The sequence below is a fragment of the Gouania willdenowi genome, chromosome 1 (assembly GCF_900634775.1).
Source record: "Gouania willdenowi chromosome 1, fGouWil2.1, whole genome shotgun sequence".
Taxonomy (NCBI): Eukaryota; Metazoa; Chordata; class Actinopteri; order Blenniiformes; family Gobiesocidae; genus Gouania; species Gouania willdenowi.
Genome location: NC_041044.1, coordinates 3,354,196 through 3,375,599, shown reverse-complemented (window position 1 = coordinate 3,375,599; position 21,404 = coordinate 3,354,196). Strand labels below are relative to the sequence as shown.

Sequence of the window (21,404 nt, the reverse complement as noted above, 5' to 3'; positions counted from 1 at the left end):
AAAAAAATAAAAAAATAAAAAATAAAAATATATTTTTAACTGCTTGCATTGCACACAAAGTACATTGTTTGACAACTGTAGTTTTTACCTGCTTCTACTATCTTATCTAATTAATATAAATAATTAATTTCAAGCAATCTATTAATGATGAATAGTGGTTTATTCATTAAATGATAAAATACTGAACCTATTACAAACAAATTATGATATAAAACAATATCACATTTAAATCCAATTTATTATCTTTTTGTTCACAGATTGCTTCTGATGACATGACGTCAACACCACCAATGCTAGCCACCATGCTGGATCCTAGGCACAAGCACCCCACCAAGGAGGATCGCAGCTCATGCCAATGCTTAAAGTGCTGGCAGAAGCAGAAGCCAGATGTGGCAGCTCCACATCAGCAGATGCCGCTGGATACCAGCAAGAGGTGGTCGGTGCAGTGCCAGTCCAGGGAGCTGTGCTTCAGAGACACAGTGCTTATGCTTTACTCATGGGTGAAAACTATACCACCAGAAGCACTGATGACGTAGTAACAGAAGTAGACAGATTTCTGAAGTATCCGCCACCACCCCTTGATTCTATCCCTGCAGCATGGTGGAAAGTCAATGAAGGAAGGTCTCCAAGAATGGCAAACTTGGCAAGAAAGTACTTGACCATACTAGGGGTGTGAAAAAAAAAATCAATTTTAAGATATATCGCAATTTTTTGGGTGCTGATTTTAAATAAATTTTTTTCTATTTAAAAAAACAATTTTTTTTTAATTTAATTTAATTTATTTTTGATATTGAATCAAAATTTTTGTGTATTTGTGCAATGTTTCAGTGGTGGTTACAATTCTATGTGTTGCAATGGTTATTTGATGAACTTGATTTTATGATGGCAGTGTGTAATACCTGCAATATTTATGTATGTACAGGAATTTTAATTTCATATAATCTGTTCAGATCAGTGCTTATTTTGTGCATTATCAGTAACTCAGGGTGATTAATCCTTAATGTTCTCACTTACAGCTGTTACAATGCCGTCATTATGTTGCCATGATAACTTTGAGACTTCTACACAGTAGTTTCAGTGAAAAGAAACTTGTTCCACTTTATTTTATGATGGCAATGTGTAACAGGGTATTTTCCTTTTTTCAGTGAAAATTTGCAAAAACACTATTAATAAATAATAAATAGGATGTTTTGAAGCAAATAGTTTTGACTCACTTTGTCTGAATGATCAATATCTTCTGATGAACATATACAGCAACTTGATTTTTCATCTCAACGATTAATTTTGATATTAACTGGGTAGAATATCAACATATATCGTGATATATCGTATCGTGATACGGATAGTATTGCAACATCCTTGAAAATACTCACCACTTGGCCATACCAGGCACGTCAGTTCCTTCTGAGCGTGTATTCTCAACAGCTGGTCTAAGTGTTAACAGGAGTCAGTGATGTATTGCGTAGTTTTTTGGCAGTTTTAATTGGGTTTCAGGAGGTTTAGGAGCTGTTTAATGCAGCCAAGACGGGAGGAGGAGGGCGGTGCGCCTAATAAGCGCTCCCCAGAAACACGTATTCCCCATAAAAAATGTTCCTTTCTTCTCACACTGACGCATTTCATGCCGATTCTGTCCATTTGATTTAGTCCGTGATTCCATTATCGTGGATTTTATAGGGCCCTATACTTAATATGTGTTATAGGAAGGATAAAAAATAAATAAATAAATATTGATGTTTGGTGCCAGTGAATAGATAACGTATCACTAGACGAAACATTGCAATATATCATTGTATCAAGATATTGTCACACTCCAAGTTTAAGGGAGAGTAAAGGTCCCTTAGAGGAGCTCTTCTTCTCCGCTTCATTGTCTCCTACCAAACCGCAGAGTCATTTCAAAATGGTGGAACACAGACCCTGAAACGGTAAAGTAGTCCCATTTTGACACAGATCTCTAGGTTTTAGAATCAGAATCATCTTTATTCGCCAAGTGTATGTTGTACACACGAGGAATTTGACTCGGTCAACTGTGCACTCTCCAAAAGTGAAACATTCAATAATAAACAATCGTAAAAACCCTTTAAATAAAAGAAGAGGAAAAGGTGTACAACGAACAATAAATAAACTAACCGTGGATGATACAAAGAGCCAGGATGCCCCCGGTGCTGGTGCCGGCTACCCAGTCGAAGAGTTCTCGAATAGGCTGACCTGCTTCTTGCTCCAGGGCGATTAACATCTGGATCAGCACGAGGCCTTTGATACCTCCCCCGTCGAGACACAGAAGTTTGTCCATCCTTTAGGACAGGAAGAGACAAAAAAAACAGCTATAAGCAGACTGACACTAGTTGTCTCTACCATGAGCTAATACAGGCTGTAATATACTCGGGAGCCATTGTCATATAGAAAAAAGCCAATAAGGCTGGTGTCAACTTACAGACACTTTCAGCTGCTGATCTGACAGGTAGCATATAAGAATACCAAATGTCATCAACAAAAAAAGCCATGTCAAACCCAGGACCAAGTCGACACGACAGAAACTGACTGAGAATATAATGGTTTTCTTTATTTTTCTGCTAAAACTTCTGGTTGAAGTTATGAAGAATTCACTCATGCTTTAAATAACAATATAAGAAGTTTTAAAACAGGAAGTGTTTAAAATCAGCTTGTTATAGGGGGAATCCCTGCTCAGCCTTGTTCGGGGCGTAGGAACTTCCACAGCTGAATAACATACCAGCATTCATTCATCAACTATTCACACACTTCTGTTGTTGTTTCGGTCGATCAGCTGCTTGTTGAAGTGCAACACATAGATACTCAAGCAGCTATTCTGATTTGTCGCTGTAGAAAATGCTTTTCCAGGGAACCGTGTGGGTTTTTATAAACAAGTTGGACAAGTCTGAAGACATTACTCAGAACTGGTCTGTGGCTTTTATCAGTACATCACTATGGCAGAACCTGTTCACAAAGACGGATGCTTCCCACTGTGCCAACATTCAGAACTTTGCCTTGGTTCATTCGTAAAACAGCAACAGCGTCATTTGTGACCGGGGTCAGCTGTTAAAGGGATTCTCCACTGTTTTTACAAGTTTGGTCTAAAATCTTTGAAATGTCCTTATTAGTAGATCTATGCCTAACAAAACACATTATTTTGCATAATATTTATTTAGTTGCCTTTTAAAAAAATGGGACAACTTAACAGTTTTAGAGCCTGTGTTCCACCATATTGAAATCATGTGATTGATGATGTCATACGGCCCCACTGCCTGTAAACATCCCATTGTTTTCTATTGGAGTGAAACATTCAGCCTGAATTTGATATCATTTAGTAGCTTTTTAGACAATTTAGCAGCTTTTTAGAATATTTAGCAGCATTTTAGGTTATTTAGAAGCTTTTTATATCATTTAGCAGCTTTTTAGGTTATTTAGATGCTTTTTTTATCATTTAGCAGCATTTTTAAATCATTCAGTATCTTCTTAGATAATTTAGCAGCTTTTTAGGTTATTTAGCAGCATTTTTAGATAATTTAGCAGCTTTTTATATCATTTAGCAGCATTTTTAAATCATTCAGTATCTTTTTAGATCATTTAGCAGCTTTTTAGATCCGTTAGTAGCTATATAGGTCATTTAGCAGCTTTTAAGGTCATTTAGCAGCTTTTTAGAGCTGTAGTCAACCAAGAAAATGGTTGGTCGACCAAGCCTTTGGCACACGTAGCGATTAGTCGACCGAAAAATAAGGAAAATGAATGAGCAGCTGCAGAGGAGGACGATAAATATTTTGTTTTGGCTTTTTGTGGTGCTGATTTGCTTTTAAACACGGACCATTTATGATATGAACCTTATTCAAGTTTTGACCAGAACCGGACAAAGCAAAACTGAAACCTCAAGGTCCGACAGACATTAGGTATTTATATACGTGCCCGACCTGGAACCGACAATTAAAACCTATTTTTTCCTCATACAAATGACTTTGTTTTAGTGGTAAACCTGCTTTTATTTATAATAATTGTTGATGTCAACATCAGATCAGCGCACGGGGGAAACAAACACACGTCAAAGACAGGTGCGCAGTGGGTGCTGTGGCGCCAGAGACAGCAGTGGATGAATTTACATAATCTACGTATCAAATATAAGGATAATCCATGTTCTTGTGCAGAAAAAGGATTGATTCAACATGGATGCTTGTGCTTCAAGCCTGTCCTAATTTGTTCCCTCTCTGCTCCGATCAGAGCAGTCAGTGACAGCGCAACACTGTTTTTTTTTGCAGCCAGCACTCACTCACACAGCTGTTGCTGGACATAGAAGTGTATTGCATTGCATTTTTTGGTATTGAACCTGATACCGTTGCTGGTCGGCCAACAAAAATCTTGGTCGACCACGACGGCATCGGTCAATTAGTCGACTAAACAACCAAAGTTGGCAGGTTTTTTAGTTCAATTAGCAGCTTTTTAGGTCATTTAGCCAGCTGTTGAAGAACTCCCACCATCCTCAGGGTTTGTGTGTCTTCAACGGTCTGTGATTTACTCTCTAACTTCAGCCACCAGAATGTGTCAGTGCATTGTTTAAGGAAGTGTAAAGGTCCCTTAGGGGTGCTTTTCTCGTTTGTTTTTCTCGTCCCGTGCCATCACAGATTTTTTTTAATTGTTTATATCCTCTTTCGGTAAACAAAAGAGGGTTACATCGACACCTTTTTTAGAGCAACCAAAAGCGGCACAAGTTGTCATTTTGACTAAAAAACCTGCTAAATGATTTAAAAACCTGCTAAATGTTCTAAAAAAGTTGCTAAATGATCTAAAAATCAGACTGAATGCTTCACTCCAATAGCTGAATAAAACGTGAGATGGGTTTAGACATACTGATGATGTGTTGTTGCAATAGTATAGGATAGGATTAATATTGCAACAACACATCATCAGTCGGGTAAAACTAACTTGCCTCACGACGGTCTAATCCCAGCTCACGTTCCATGTTCGTGGGTGAACAATCCAACGCTTGGTGAATTCTGCTTCACAATGATAGGAAGAGTCGACATCGAAGGATCAAAAAGCGACGTCACTATGACGCTATTGGCCTTACCAGCCTGTCATTGCCCGATCCCGTTAGATCTCGGAAGCTAAGCAGGTCCAGACCTTCAATCCAATAGCTGAATTGGAGTTTACGAGCAGTGGGGCCGTGTGACATCATCAATCACATGATTTAAAGATGGAGGAACACAGGCTGTAAAACTGAAAAGTAGTCTTATTTTTAAAAGGCAAAAACCACTATTTTCTCAGAAAATTAAGGTTTCTGTCTTCTCATGGTCACATGTTCCTTGAGCAACAAAAATAGTTCTGACAGAATGTTTGGATGTTGTAAAATGTCATTTTTTTCCACTCAAATACTACAGGAAACCATTTATGAGCTGATGAAACTCATAACGTTCATGTTCATTTGGATTGTGACCCTGTAAACACTTTAAAAATGTCAGTAGTTAGGAACTGTTTTAAGTATTTTTGTTGTTTGGTTTAAAAACAATAGTCATTAATAAATATGACATGTTTTATTTAATGACGTAAGTATTTTTATTGAATGATTAGAGATGTTCCATCATTTTCAGCTTCGTCTTATGTCTGCGTTCACTAATGTGATGAAGAGTCTGCAGAAAAGGTCTGTTTGTTGATTCCACCACAGAAACTAGATGATCTTTGTAATTAGGTGTGATGGAAAATATCAATATCAGTTATCGAACAAACAAGTTGTAAAATAATAGCGTATCATGTTATCGGCCAAAAATCCAATACCGTGCATCCCTGCTTTCAGAGTTATTCTTCTGAGCTTTGCAGCAGAACTCATTTGTAAACAGAAACAGAAATAAAACAAACCCACACTTACTTTGTCTGGCCGTCCACTTGTAAACGTCCAGGTTCCGTGGTACCAGCACTAGCACCAGGAGCCTCCACATGCGTGAGATCCTCAAAACCTGAAAATCAGGAGCCATGATCGACACGTTTCTAAAAGCCAAACGACATCTGCAGTAAAACCAAAGCTCTTTACTCAGGTTTGAATGTTTCTCAGTATGAGATGAACAGATACAGCTTAATAATGTTACCTCTAATCAACATTGATCTCACAGCACTTTATCAAAAACTACAGGAAACCATTTATGAGCTGATGAAACTCATAACGTTCATGTTCATTTGGATTGTGACCCTGTAAACACTGTGTAAAATGGTTATGATGATGGAAAAATCAAGTTAAAACCTCAGGACATGAATGAACATGACCCATGGTGGGAAACAATCACGTTACCTATGCCTTGAGGTTTGGTCGTGGAGGACATTGGAGGACTGCTTTCAGGGAAGGCTGGGGAGATGGGTTGCACTCCTACACTAGAGAGCATGTCCAGGAGCATCTCTCTTTTAGGGCCTTCAATGCAAACACCAGGTTAGTCGTGCACAGACAACGTGAACAGCACAGGCACAGGATGAGTGAGTAACAAAACAAACTGTTCATGCTTTTTCACCAGTAAATCTGTATTTCATCCAAGTTGTTCTCATAAATCCTCTGAAAGGGATTTACTCAGAAACGAATGTCCAAGGTAGAGATTACTGCTCAAAAGTTTCTTTCTAATCTCCACCATCAACAAACGGTTTGTTGAAAAAAAGTAATGTGACTTGCACTTTGGAAATGTTGATCACAATAGCTACTGTGAGATATGGAGGCACAAAAAAGAATGCACAGTCGGCGCAAGAACATTTTTTTAAGGGATCCTCTACTTTTTTTTTTTTTTTTTTTACAAATGTGGCTTAAAATCTTTGAAATGTACTTATTAGTAGATCTACTGTATGTATAACTAAACACATTATTATGCACCACGTTCATTTATTAACTTCTAAAAATCGGACTACTTTATAGTTTTAGAGCCTGTGTTCCTCCATCTTGAAATCACATGATTGATGATGTCACACGACCCCACTGCCTGAACATTCCATCTTTTCTACTGGAGTGAAACATTCAGCCTGATTTTTAGATCGCTCAAAAACTTTCACCATGTCTTCTTGTTACTATAGATGTTTTTTGGTTCTTTTTTTCAGACATAAAATTTTTGCTGTTTACCTTTTTTGCTTGACAGTTTTGAAAATGTCTCTCGCCTTCCTCAGAAGTGTCTCACTGACAGTCTGTGACGTGTGTCACGGCAAATTTACTGTTGACCTCATTTGGAGACATGATTTATTGCTCAGTTGAGTGATGGAGTCCAGTCGGAGCATTGATGATTTTATAAAAAAGATTTTATTCTAAACTAAATGAAAAAGTACAAAGTGGGACAAAAATTGGTGACCGCCCCGGGCGGACGATTCAAGACAGAGTGGGGAAAAGACAAATCTGACACATCACGTATATCCCTCCTCCGTTCCCCCCTCCCTCCTCCCCCCCCCCCCCCCCCCCCCCCGGGAGATAAGGACAGGACATAGGGAGGAGGTAATAGAAGAGGGTGAAAGGAGACAGTTCCTTCTTTGGTCAGCCTGTTCCCTGGTATCTGCTGGTTGTCATAGAGACGGATGTGTGTGCGTTTATGTGTTTGTGTGTGTCAATGGATGTGTATGGGGTGTGTGTATCTGACTATGGAGTGTGTGCCGCATGTGATGTGCATGCACACATGGTGCTGGCCTTGTGAGATTGTCAAGGGGAGATATCGTGTGCTTTGGAGAAGGGTCTGACCCTAGAAGAATCACACAATGGAAAGTAATGAACCCAAGGCTTAAGGATTAAAATGTATGAGTAAATATATTATTAAACATAACTGATAATTTCGCCCCGACACGTGTCAGCCAGCAGATCTTAAAGGTCCCATGTCATGCTATTTTTCACTCAACTCCATTTGTTCTAAGAACTCTAAAAACATAGTATTTGAAGTTTGTTTTCCCAAACTCGCCTTTTTTCCAGAGATTTAGCCTCTGAAAAGTCACTTTCTGAGCAACTCTACAAACAGGCTGATTTGCGGCCTACGCAATTTCATCAGTGGGCGTGTCTATAGATGGGATACTGACTTCCCCTCCCCGCATGGTGATGTAGGGCCACAGAACAGCCCGCCCTCCTTCCACCCACTCCGTAGCCGAGTTCATTCTGCTTTATAAACACAATACAGAGCGTGGGGGCGGGGCGTTCACCAGTACATACATAGACTGTAGAAAATACATACATAGCACTGCGTGAAGGACGCTGACATGCTCACCTTTTGTGGGCGTGTCTGTTAACATGTCAATCACGGCAGAGAGCTTCCTGGAAGGCGCGGCTTCTCCAGCTCAGTGCATGTGTATGAAGCCCAAATAGCACTTTGATGATGTTTAAAGCACAGAAAAGTATATTTAGCTTAACATGAGCCCTTTAACAGTCGACACGTGCGGCACACCCAGCAGAGCTGTCAGATCCACCGGGTCCGTCACGCCCACGCCAACCGGCATGTCCTGGCGGGCCAAACGGATCCGACCGCCCTGCCGTGCGGGCCTCGACCCCCGCCAACTATTTTTTCTGGGTGTACCAGGCGTGTGAGAGCATATAGCCCACCTCGTCTCTGTTCATGGCCTTCTTCGCATGCTTCCTGATTTCTATGGCCTCCTTTATCCAACGTTTGCTGGGTGTGCCGCACGTGCCGGCTGTTAAGATCTGCTGGCTGACACATCACACGCTGTCAGTGAGATGCTTCCAAGGAAGGCGAGAGACATTGCCGAAACTGTCATGCAAAAAAGGTAAAGAGCAACATCCACTCTTAAATTTAACGTCGTAAAAAATCATTTAGAAGCTTTTTCAGTCAAAATTACAACTTGTTGTGCTTTTGGCTGCTCAAAATAATCAGGAAAAGTTAAAGTTGCAGATGTAAACCTCTTTTGGTTACCGAAAGGGGGGTAAAAACAGTTGTGACCAAAAATGATCTCTGACTGCAGGGGGCGACAGTTCCAATTCTGTGGTTTGGTAGTAAACAATAAAGCAGAGAAGAAGAGCTCTCCTAAACACGGGGTTTTCAACCTAGGGGTTAGGATCCTTTTTGGGATCACAAGACACTAGGAGGAGGTCTCTAGATGCTTTCAAGAAACTATGAGTATTTTCTGAACAACTTGAGTTCATTTTTGCTTATGTTTACCCTTTTTCTGTAACTACACTAAACTTTCCATATTTTAAATAGGTACTAAACTTCCTGGATAACAGTGGTTATTATAATAATATAATAATGTCTTTACTTTATATAGCACTTTTTGAAAAACTCAAAGACACGTTAACAATGAAAGTACGAATAAAAAGAAAAGAGTACATGTAAAAATTAAAGTTTTAGATGAGTTTTGAGGTGTAATTTGAAGTCCAGAGTGGTAGTATTTTTTATATCTTGCGGTACTGAATTCCAGAATGGGGGGGGGCTGCAGAGAAGACTCTGTACCCCCAGGTGAGCCAGTGTAGTAATATTATTCAGCTAAATAAATAAATGTGGTTATCACAGATTCATAGAACAATGGACCATCATTTTACTGAGTTTATGAATTGGTCCCAAAAATCTCTCCCCTTTATTCCCTCTTATAGATGGTCCTGTCTCCACATGACTGTTCTTCAATGTTCATGTCTGTGTTCAACCACCTTCAGCTAGAGTGGGGGTCCCCACTCTCTTACTCTACCTTAAACAGTGCTTGGCTGAAGTTAGTGAGTATTCACAGAATGTTGAAGACACACAAACCTTTCTATCCCTAGGGTTTTGTTTGTCTTCAACAGTTTGCTGTATAATAATGTGTTTTGTTTCAGTAGGAACAGTGCAAACATTCTTGGCCAAATTTGTAAAAACAGTGGAGGATCCCTTTAAGTTTTCTCTTCATTCTTTCTGTGAATTATTGTGTTTCTTTGCAAAAGAATGACCGTGATTCATTTGATGCATTTTGTTCTTCTTAGTTTGTGTTCCCTGTGATATGACCTTGATCCGATACCCGTCATTTTTGGTGTTTCTGTGGAAACTATAATATCAACATGGCCATTGTTTTGAAATACAGCTACAGTTTAAAAAATTTGATTTTTGTGGTTTAATTATTCACGGTGTAGCCAGGTTTCACAGAACAGAGGGAAACATTCAGCCATACTTTCTTCTAATGTTGACTGAATAAAATATTAGTTTCAGAAGAAGAAAACTATAGGTTATTTGCATAACCCAGGTTCTCTAAGTAATATGAGTAAGATGGGATATACGACTCTGCGTCATATCGCTGAAGACCAATCTCATTATGCCAATCCTGATTGGCTGGTGAAAAGTATTAATCTGCCGCAGGTAGTCCCTCCTACTATAAGTGGAGTGGGTTGATGATACTACGTCATTCAAATAAGCAAACCTCTTCTCACTCACCCAGCAAAAAAGGTTGTCTGGTGAGACATCTCACTCAAATTACTCAGAAAACCAGGGTTATGCAAATAATCTATAGTTCTCTTTCATAACATTTGTTTAGATGTCTCACTATGGGACATGGTAGCTCCCACATTGCAGACAAGCTCATCATGCGTTACACCAGCCCGCAGGGCAAGCACTGTTTCGATCAAGACAGGAGAACCGCCCATGCCATGCACAGAGCGGAAAGATCCAGCAGGTAAAACAGGACCAAAGTGAGGGACGAGGACCAACTCGCCGCAGCACAAATACCCTCAACAGACACTCCCCTGAACAAGGCCCAGGATGTGGCTAATACCCGAGTCGAATGTGCACGCAAGCCAACAGGCGGCTGCAGACCCTGACTCGTATAAGCCAAAGCAATGCTTTGACCACCCAGTGTGACAGACGTTGCTTAGTAACGGGACGAAGAGCTGACGCCAAAGCCAGTAACAACACTGCCTTCAGGGACACAAACTTCAAGTTTGCACATCCCATTGGCTCAAAAGGAGGCTGTTTAAGTCCCTCCAGAACCACAGCCAAATCCCACGAAGGCACCAGCGGCCTCGACACAGGGAGGAGCCTGCGTGCTCCTTTTATAAAAGAATGATCAGCGGATACTGACACGCAGTTTTATCCCCAAAGCCCACAGGGCCTTGGCCTTCTGTTTGTCAATCAGCTCCTGCAGAAATGATAAAATCACTCCCACAGTGTCATGTTTTCAATAAAAACATCTGAGATGATTCTTCGTTGGCAAACTCCACCATTTAATGTGAACAGGAACAGCTCATAACATTATTCTTCTACGACACATACTCCTCTGTGTCTATGCAATATAACTGTAGACACCAGTATAACTCAGGACTCGGTTGGCACCTCAAGGATGGGAGAGCTAATGGCTCCTATTACCACACTGAAAGGGGGTGTGTCCCATCTGGTGACACCAGCCTTCAAACACCCTCCACTTACAGTCGTACAGAGACCTAGTGGAGACAGCCTGAGTGCTCTGTATGATGGAAATCACACACTGTGAGAGTCCCGCGGCTGACAGATTGCGCCACTCAGGGCCCAAGCCCATAGCGCTAAGCCCTCTGGGTGAGGATGGAAGACTGAGCCTCCACCTGTAACAGCAGGTCTCTTCGCAGTGGGAGTTGACAGGGATGAGCGCACAGCAGCCGGTAAACCTCCACAGGGCATGGCAGGCCAATGCAGAGCTACCAGGATCAGAGTATGGCCGGCTGCCTCATAAAGGGCCCAGATCTGTTCCACAACCTCCGGATGTAGCATCCACTCCCCGTAAATTGGCGCCCCCTGGACAGCAGGTCTGTGCCTGCATTCAGGGCTCATGGGATGTGTGTCGCTCTCAGCGAAAGGAGGCGACTACAACTCCACAGGATCAGCCTGCATGCCAGCAGGTGCAACTGAAAGGAGCACAATTCGCCCCGATGGTTGATGTACGCTACTGCGGTCATAATGTTTGTCCTCAACAGGACATGGTGGCCCGTGAGGAACGGAAGGAAATGCCTCTGAGAGTAATTAATGTGGGAGCGCTGGAGGCTCACATCACAGTGATCTCTTACAAACTGCCCCTCGTGCACTGCCTCTACCCATGACGGTGCCCATAGGCATTAGGGATGCACTGAAATGAAAATTTGTGGTCGAAGCCAAAAAAAAATATCAATGATTGGCCGAATACCAAATATCGAATACGGTTGTTAAGTTTTTCCCTATTTTTTTTAAGAGTGCATAAATAGCCTAGAATACATTTTTAGATATGTTTTTTAAAGAAAGTAAATGTTTATTGAATACTCTGACATTTTTTAGATATTCCAGTAGCCTTTCTTTAAAAAAAAAAAAATCACAAACTTATAACAGGTTCGCCAATGCGCCAAACCACAAGAGCGGAGTACACTTCTGCATGAACAAATAGTGTTTACGCTACAGTGTATGTTCACCGTGGAGGAGCGGCACTGACAGCAGGCAAATTCTGTATTTAGTTTTATAGGTAGCCATCACTCTTTTGCTAGCGAGACAAACAATGGCGGACTTTCGCAAAAGTTTTTATCAGGTTAAGGGTCGAGTCCATGGGTGGAGTTACCAGCATTTGTGACGTCACAAATGTGTAAAATTTGAAACGGAGCATTTTTCTCTGTGTTGTAAGACTTACACAGACCACAAATAAACGACCGGATGGATTTATTTCATATTTTGTGTGAAGTATGGACACTCAAGTTACCTCATTTGTGTAACTGCGAAAGTGGATTTTTCATATGTCCCCTTTAAACAGCACATCCTGAGGACCTTGGAACGCCTTGCGGCGAGCAGGTGGAGACAGATTGTGGACTTCCTGGGTAGGCAGAGAGCCTAGTCATCCTTCTTGGCCTTGCAGCGCCTTTGCATAGAGACCAGCGCGGAGCAGAAGATCCCCTCTTGAATGACGGGCATGTGCAGGATGTCACCGCTCTTGTTCTCTGAAAGATTTGTCAGGTCAAGCCTGTGGGCCTGCTTGTGGAGGATTATGGTCCCCATCGCTCTCCCAGAGGGCTGGACCGCACAACACTGGACACAGAGGCACAGGTCCGTGACTACCGACATCTCCTCCCTCCTGGCTGGGTCCGCAACGCAAGGTTGTTGCAGAGCTCCATCTGGTATGCCATGAGCAGCAACAACACGTTGAGTGCTCTGGCCGAGAGCGCCGCAGCCTTGTAGAAGCTCTCCGTCAGGGCTGACTGTAAGTTGTCAGACTTGGTGGGCAGACGTTTGTGGAAGCAGGTGTGCTGCTACCAGTGATTTCACCGGAGCAGCTACGGGAAGGCAGGGTCGTCTTGGTCATGATGACAGGCCAAGGGATGGCCAATCGGGCAGCGGCACGTTTGCACACATCCAGCATGTCCAAGCCGAGGAGAAGCTGGTATGCTTCCCTCAGCTCCCTCCATGGAGGCGACGGGCTTTGCAGCCTGATCAGGGGTGACGAAAATGTCGTCCTCCACTTTGTCCTCTGAAATGAGAAGTTCAGAAGTGACGTCATTGTCGTCCCCACAGTCCAAGTCCAGAATATCCTCCCCGGGTGGAGGAACAAAGGCAAGCTTGGACTGGGAACCCCAGGAACCACCTCAGGCTCCATCTCAGCCGCGACGGCCTTGGTGCCGTGAGGGGGAAGATAGGGTCCCTGCTCCGACAAGCTAACTTGGTGTACCAGCCGAATACGAAGGCTCTTCACTGTGAAGACGGCGCAGTGGCGGCAGGAACCAGGGGCGTTCAGGGCCTGCTGGGAGTGTTCCAGCCCGAGGCTCCCTGAGCAGACCTGGTGTGCGTCTCGAGCAAGAGCACACCAGGCTTGAAGGCGAGCCTTCAAGCTTCCAGACCCCGTGGTGTGTAGGGCCTTGTCCACCATCTCCTTCTCTGTGTTAGTGTGCAATGAGGAAGAAGTAACCAAGTCACTAACTGGTGTGTTGCGTCCGGTGCTCGACAGCCGTGGTGTGGCGTCGAGTGAAGCGGTGAGCCGAAAACTGGCGTTTCAGCGGTCGGCCCTCGACGGCAGGGCGTTGAAACAGTGTTAAACCGAGCGTGGAGAGCAAGGAAAACACTAGTCGACCTGGTGTGGTCGAGAGCAGAGAAAAAGCTTCAACAGCAGCGTCCAGCGACGGAATCCAGAAAAGGGTCCACCTGTGGACGGTTAAGCAGCTGCGATGCGAGATAGCTCTTAGTGAGAAGAGGTTTTTCAATGGCACTGTGTTCTCCTCCCCCTCTACTTATAGTAGGAGGGACTACCTGCGGCAGATGAATACATTTCACCAGCCAATCAGGATTGGCATAATGAGATTGGGCTTCTGAGATATGACGCGGAGGCATATATCCCACAGTGAGACATCTGAACTAATGTTATGAAAGAGAACAGATTTCACATGCATTACTCAAGCATGCAAACAAGCTGATACTCGGTCACTAATTTATTATTATCCTTTCCATGCAAACTTGTTTTCTTTCACTTCTCAGCTAACTGAGTTCCACTAATACATTTTTAAACTTGCAAGAACAGATAACTAACTGTAATTGAAGAACCAATATCAAAAACAAGTGGTATGTTAATCTGTCAAATTAATTTTTTCAAAAAAGTTTAACTTTTACTTCGACAACAGATTCTGATTCTGTTGTTCTTAAATTCTTAAAAAAAAGGTAACCACATACACATATAATAGTCAACATTAAATGTGGACTATTAAATATCAGATCGCTTTCGTATAAATCCCTCTTAGTGAGTGATCTTATAACGGACCATTAATTAGGTGTATTATGCCTCATGGAGACTTGGTGCAAAAATGAAGATTGTATTGCTCTTAATGAAGCAACCCTCCCAATTATGGTTATCACCATATTCCCCGTGAGAATCGTCGGAGAGGAGTGGCAGCAGTTTTTCACTCAAGCTTATCAGTTACCCCAAAAACAAAACTTAACCAAAATTCATTCGAAAGCCTCTCACTTGAAATTTGTAATCCCAAAAACAAGATAGAAAAATCCACTTTACTGGTTATAATTTACTGTCCTCCTGATCCATATTCAGAGTGTGTTTTTGGAGCCTTTTTGTATATTTTTGTGCATTTCTGTTTTCTGTACTTTTTGTATCAATAATGTTTAGTTTTTTTTTATTTTACTCATTTAGTATATTTTTACTATAAATACCTTAGATACGGTGAGGGCGTGTTTTGAGATCCGCGAGAAGTATGTGAAACTTCCGGAAACTCTTCCGTTGTCGCAACTCGGCACTGTGTGCATTTAGCATGTACATCCAAGGTGCACATTTGGTTATATAGCACGCGGTGAACATATCAGCGTTTATAATGCCGTATCCACGGAGAAATGTGTATTTTTTGCCGTTAACTTTCAACACAGCCGCGACCATTGCCATCAATAACTTCCGTGTCTCGTCCGTTCGGTCTAAACAGCGAATGGTCAAACTAACATGAAAATAAACATTCTGAAACAATTACCAAATAAGGAAGTCAAGAAGTCCACAGAAACTCAAAACTTGTGAAAGAGCCTTAAACTACAGTATCTTCCTCTCTCTCACTCGTTTGTCTGCACACAGGTGTGGTGCTACTCCAGGTCTATAGCGAGCGATTGGCTCTGGCTGCACACGTGACTCTAGCTCGCCACTACACTGCACTACATTATCATGTTTTTTAAGGAAGAAGCGGTAGGAGGTACATGGCTTCAGGTTTAATGTATGAAGGGTACAGGACTGTGAAAGGTTTGGGAACCACTGCTTCAAACCAATGATCAGGTTCTTTCTTTAACTTCTTTGCACTGATACCTTTGCTGGTTTGGGCAGCGATGAGTCCAGGTGTTTCTCCAAGGTTGTTGGGAATCTCCACATCAGCCCAAAAAACAATCAGTACCTTAATAAGATCCATGTGATTCATCTACAGACAAACAGACCAAAATAAGCAGCGCCTTCAGCCCAATGAACCAATGGACCAATGACCAGGTCCATTCTTAGTGTGTACCTTCATGGCTAAGTGCAGTGCGGTGTTCCCGTCCTGGTCCTTCAGGTTAGCATCAGCTCCATGAGTGAGCAGCACCAGAGCAGCTTTAGAGCGGCCTTGCTTTGTTAGGATATGAAGAGGGCTTTGTCCAGTCTTATTAAGGACGTTTACTGAGCAATCGTGTTCCAGCAGCAGGCGACACATCTGGCACAAAAAGCGTAAGACGGCCACTTGTGAGACAAATATAAGCCACATGTCTAATTGTTTGTGGGCCTCAAAACAAAAATACTCCAAAAACACTCAAAAAGACAGAAAGATACACAAAATGACAAAACAAAATATACAGTAAAGATTGACAAACAAACAACAAAATACACAAAATTAGAGCAAAAACACACATTACGACAAAAAAAAGACAAAATTATTCCAAAAACACTTAAAAAAAACAGAAAAATACACAAAATGACTGAAAAATACATAAGACAACAGCAAAAAGAAACAAAATGACAACAAAAACACATTTCGACAACAAAAATAAACAAAATCACTACAAAAACACTCAAAAAATCTGAAAAATGCACAAAATGACAATATTCAAATCGTTGACCCCTATGCCAAGTTGTGAGCACAAGGCCTGGATGTAGGGAGGAAAGAGCAAAGGGGCGGGATCAATGGTGTCTCACCTTTACAAAAACAGAGAACCTGTGTTTGCAGGCACAGTGCATGGGCGTGTCCCCGTAGAAATCACTGATGTCAGTACGAACTTGGCTTTCATCCAACAGCTGTTTAACACTGGCCAGGTCTCCTCGCTCACAGGCCAGGTGGAGCGGAGTCTGGCCCACCTCATTCTGAGAGTTGATGTGACTGAAAGAAAAAACAGGGTTTGTTTAGTCTGAGATGATTCCTACCAGAGTTTGGGGTCATTTACAATTACGTCTTCAATTATCCATCTTCAATTACGATTACCAGCATTTTTCCCAATTACAATTCAAATTAAAAATCAAAATCAATTAAAATTACATGCTCAATCACTAAAGTTCAATTACGTCTTCACTTATCCATGTTCAATGACAACTCAATTACGATTAAAATCAAAGCTACAAGCAGCAGGAAGTGGTGCACGTTGAGGTGTGTTGCTTGTTGGGGTGTGGCAGTAATTTGAAAGCGTTGAGACGTAGCTGACCATTTTCAAGGATTATATCACAAACTTTCCTGCAATGTTCTGTGCAAATATAATGTCTATGATTTCCTTTTACCAATAGGTGGCGCTATGACTATGAATGATGGATGGGTTAAACCAGGGGTCCCCAATCCTGGTCCTCAAGGGCCACTATCCAGCATGTTTTAGATGTTTCCCTCTTCCAACACACCTGATTCAAATGATGAACTCATCATCAAGCTCTGTAGAAGCCTGATAACAATCCTGGTCATTTCAATCAGGTGTGTTGGAAGAGGGAAATATCTAAAACATGCTGGATAGTGGCCCTTGAGGACCAGGATTGGCCACCCCTGGGTTAAACCATAACTATTTTTTTGGCAAACAAATGAAAGCTGCTATAATTACAGTAATTAAAATCTACTTAGCTCTACAAACCCTTAAAAACTTCCATAAGCGTAGCACATCATTTAAGTGAACAGGCTGCTAAGAGGAATATTTACATCTACAAAGATTCACAATCAAATAAACATGTACGTTCAGGGGCGGATCTACCGGGGTGGCATGGGGTGGCAAATGTCACCCCACAACAAAGCCTTGCCACCCCTGCTGCCACCCTAATTTGTACACACGGGCACGGTACTACGCGGCCGCGGTCCACCAACCGGTAATGCCCCGCTGTCGCTTCCTGACTGCGGAGCCAACGTTCTAAAACACCAACAAAGAAGACGCGTAAGATCGCACGACTGATTATCAATAAGCTTGCGCTAAGTATCGATTTTTTTTTTCCCAAAACCTTGTCTTTTTTTTTCACTAAAATGTGCAGGTACGTCTTCACATAAATGTTGTCACTGTTTGTTGAAGGAGCCAATATATTGTTTACTGGAATAGAGCACTATAATGGTGTCACTGGTAAGAAAGACCCTATGTTTTGTTTACAGAAAGCACTACTGGAGATACTTATTCATTTACATTGGTATGTTGACACTTATTTACAGAAATGTTGCACTAAAATAGTGTCACTGTTCATAGGACACTTTTTCAATTTATTGTCTTTCAGAGATATAAAATAAAAATTGTATTTTTTCACTTCATCTTTTTTCATGTCATAGATTATCATAGATTGATTTCTGACCAATATATCGCTAATCGTAGTATCGTCACATCGTGAGCGGTGTATCGCATATCGTATCGTGAGGTACCCAGAGGTTGCCACCCCTAATCAAAATAACAATTAAACAGTGTGGTTATTTTTGTTTTACACAAATTCATCATATGTCTTTTAAAATAAGTTTTTATACTTAGTTATATAACAGTGTGGCATCATTAACATGTCAATGACACTTTTTCTCCATCTGGTTACAGTTTGTTACAGTGAAAACAACTGTTTTAAAGCCATATTTTTGTAAAATTGAAAACATTTTGCACCGTAGTAATTTAAACTAACTACTAGACACTTTTTTTTATCATTCACACAATTCCAAGTCTTACACTTTGTTAAATGTTACAGAATGGTTCTTCAATGTAATGAATGTTATAATTATCCTGTTTATTTTCATGGACTGAAGCTGTGTTTCTGTGTGGATGCTACTCCAGTAAATATTAACAGTGTCGAGCTATTGTCTAGGACGTTCATGTCTATTCACGTCTGTGCTTCTATAAATCAATGTCAGTCAAAGAAAACATGGTGAAGCTACTTTGTGAAACTCACAGAAATGAAGAGGAAATAATCATTGTACTTGTTAAGCAGCACTGATATGTGTCCATGTTTACAGATAAGTTGATAATACTAGCACTGAAATGACTATTTTCAGCATACATTTTGTTTTTAATGATTTAGAGTTAATTTGCAAAAACATTAACAATATTTTGTTGAAGCAATATTTACAGTGCATACAGAAAGTATTCACAGCGCTTCGCTTTTCCCACATTTCATCATGTTACAGCATTATTCCAAAAGGGATTAAATAATATTGTCTGTCCGATCCCACTCTTTTCATGTAATTCAATAACCAACAGAATGCTATTTTAAAGTGTTTATCATTTAAAAGGTGCTTGAAATACTAAAAAACATCACAAAGCTTAGTTCAAGGTACTGAATGTTAACCATATGATAAGGAAAATCCCTTAACCCGAATTTTGACATTCAGGTTTATTAAGTACTAACTATGCTATTTTTCAGCCGTGTCTGGTATCTAACTGTTTCATTATAGATGATATATTAAGATATGATGTTGAAAAGATGTTTTGAAATATCTGGAGTTAATTATTAGGCATTCTTTTATGTTTAGGAACTCCCTCTGTTGTCTATGTCATTTCACTACACACCCACACCCACAAGCTGAAAACAGAGACATTGACCAATCACCGATATGATCTCAGAATGATCAACCAAGACACCTCCTCCAAAAGGCATCCCCAAATTCTTTTAAAAAAAAACGCGCTGCCCGAAACTTTAGTTTTTGGGACGCTGGCATTTCATACTCAACGCGTTTCCCTTCCCCACCTTTTCACTTATTTCATTTTATTTTTAGTTGAAACAGTTAGATTTTTGGAATGAACAGCTGCTTGGTTCGGACGAATCCAGCACCTAGTGACGTGCGTAAACAGCCGAAAGAAGCCCGGCCTGCGACCCATTGGGGTAAGCCACGAGCCATTCTCTAACCCAGCTGCGAAGGCCAGAACCGCCTGGAACAGCTGAAGGGGCTCTACTCTGTTGAAACGCAACAGAACTCAACGGTGGCACGTCCTGCTGCATTGCTTCAAACAGCACCTCCAGGTCCAACCCTGACATCATCTTCAAGGTACTTGAATGAACTTTCATCAGCAACTTCATCCACAATAGATCACATCCATACTTCCATAACTACAAACTTACACACACTCACAACATGCTCCACACACAGTTCATCTCATTCATGTTTGTTCGTCTCCCCTGTCTGTCTTCCTCTCTTTGTTATGAGCTCTCTTTATGATTTTATTCTTTGATTTTATAATCTTATTATTCGAATATGTATCCTGCATTTTTATTCAATATTTAGTAGACTAGCATTCTCCTAGAATAGTGATTTCACTTTATTACATATAATCCTTACTTTTATTAGCCTAGAAATGCATTTTATCATGATTTAATTATCCCATTTCAATTGATATTTTGACTGTGTTAATTGTTGACTTTTGAATAAAAGGTTAAACATAATCTTTGATTCCTCTGATTCATTAAAGCTGTGATTATGGTGTAGATTTGCTGTTAGAATTCACTTTCCCCTGGTTTCACATTGATGAGTCTAGTCTAAAAACGTAGACATATTTCTCCTGTTAAAAGGAGTGGCACCCCGCAAAATTTGAAGTAATATTAATAATCATAATTAATATTCTTAGTTATATAACCCATGAATAATAACTCATCCTCCTACACTTTGGCAGCAATTACGGCCTCAAGTCTTTTGGAATATGAAGCCACAAGCTTGGTACATCTATCTATGGCCACTTTGGCCCATTCCTCTTTACAGAACCTCTGGAGCTCCATCAAGTTGGATGGGGAGCGTCGGTGCACAGACATTTTCAGATCCCTCCAGAGATGCTCAATGGGATTCAAGTCTGGGCTCTGGCTGGGCCACTCTAGGACATTCACAGCGTTGAATAGGCTTGGGCAAATGTCATTTGTGTGAAATTTGAGGCTGATTGAACTTTTTGTGTCAGTTATGGATTTCTTTAAATTGTGGCGTGCTTCAGAAATTAGCATTGCAAATTTGTGGTGGGGCCACGACCAAACCGTTAAAAGATATGCAAATCATTTTGATGATTTTTAATCTTCAGTTGGTCCTAAGTGTTCTGGCCGAGTTTGAAACAAATCGGATGAAGCCCTTCAGACTAGTTTGCGCAATGCGTTTTGCCATTTTTTTTATCTTTGACTCAAGATGTCTCTGCCTTCCTGTTTGATTTTCAGCATGGTTCATCGGGTAACTTTTTGTTCATCTTGGGGTCAAGAATACATGTTGCAAATTTCATGTGAATTGGGCCAACCTGCCAGTCGTTTGGCTCCATAGTATTTTTGGCGTCTTTTACAGTTTTTTTCATTGCGGCAAAATAAAAAAGCAAGAACAATAGGTTCCTACGGCCAGTATGGCCTTCGGATCCTAATTATCTGAACTCAATTACAATTCAATTATTAAAACAGATTTATTTTTTTTGAGTAGGATGAATCCGTTTTTTTTTTTTTTTTTTATTGACAAATTGCAAGTTCACAAATCAGTAAAACAACATAAAGGGGACAAAAAATCACTAGAAAAGAATAAAATAAATACAGGCATCAGTCACTTGGAGGCACAGGAAACAGTTCTTCATACAGAAGCAATAATTTCACCTTTTTTTGTTTATTCAAATAATAACTAAACT

General features: G+C 41.0%; 1 protein-coding gene across 1 annotated transcript in view; it reads right to left on the bottom strand.

Annotated features, from left to right (window-relative positions):
- LOC114471848 (85/88 kDa calcium-independent phospholipase A2-like) overlaps window positions 1-21,404 on the bottom strand; it is a 46,788-nt gene that overhangs the window by 9,951 nt on the left and 15,433 nt on the right. Inside the window, exons 5-11 of the mRNA XM_028460793.1 lie at window positions 16,534-16,714; window positions 16,440-16,484; window positions 15,872-16,054; window positions 15,679-15,787; window positions 6,284-6,400; window positions 5,867-5,954; window positions 2,128-2,291 (exon numbers count right to left, since the gene is read on the bottom strand). Of these exons, the coding sequence (XP_028316594.1) occupies window positions 2,128-2,291; window positions 5,867-5,954; window positions 6,284-6,400; window positions 15,679-15,787; window positions 15,872-16,054; window positions 16,440-16,484; window positions 16,534-16,714 (887 nt within the window). The remainder of the gene's footprint in view (window positions 1-2,127; window positions 2,292-5,866; window positions 5,955-6,283; window positions 6,401-15,678; window positions 15,788-15,871; window positions 16,055-16,439; window positions 16,485-16,533; window positions 16,715-21,404) is intronic.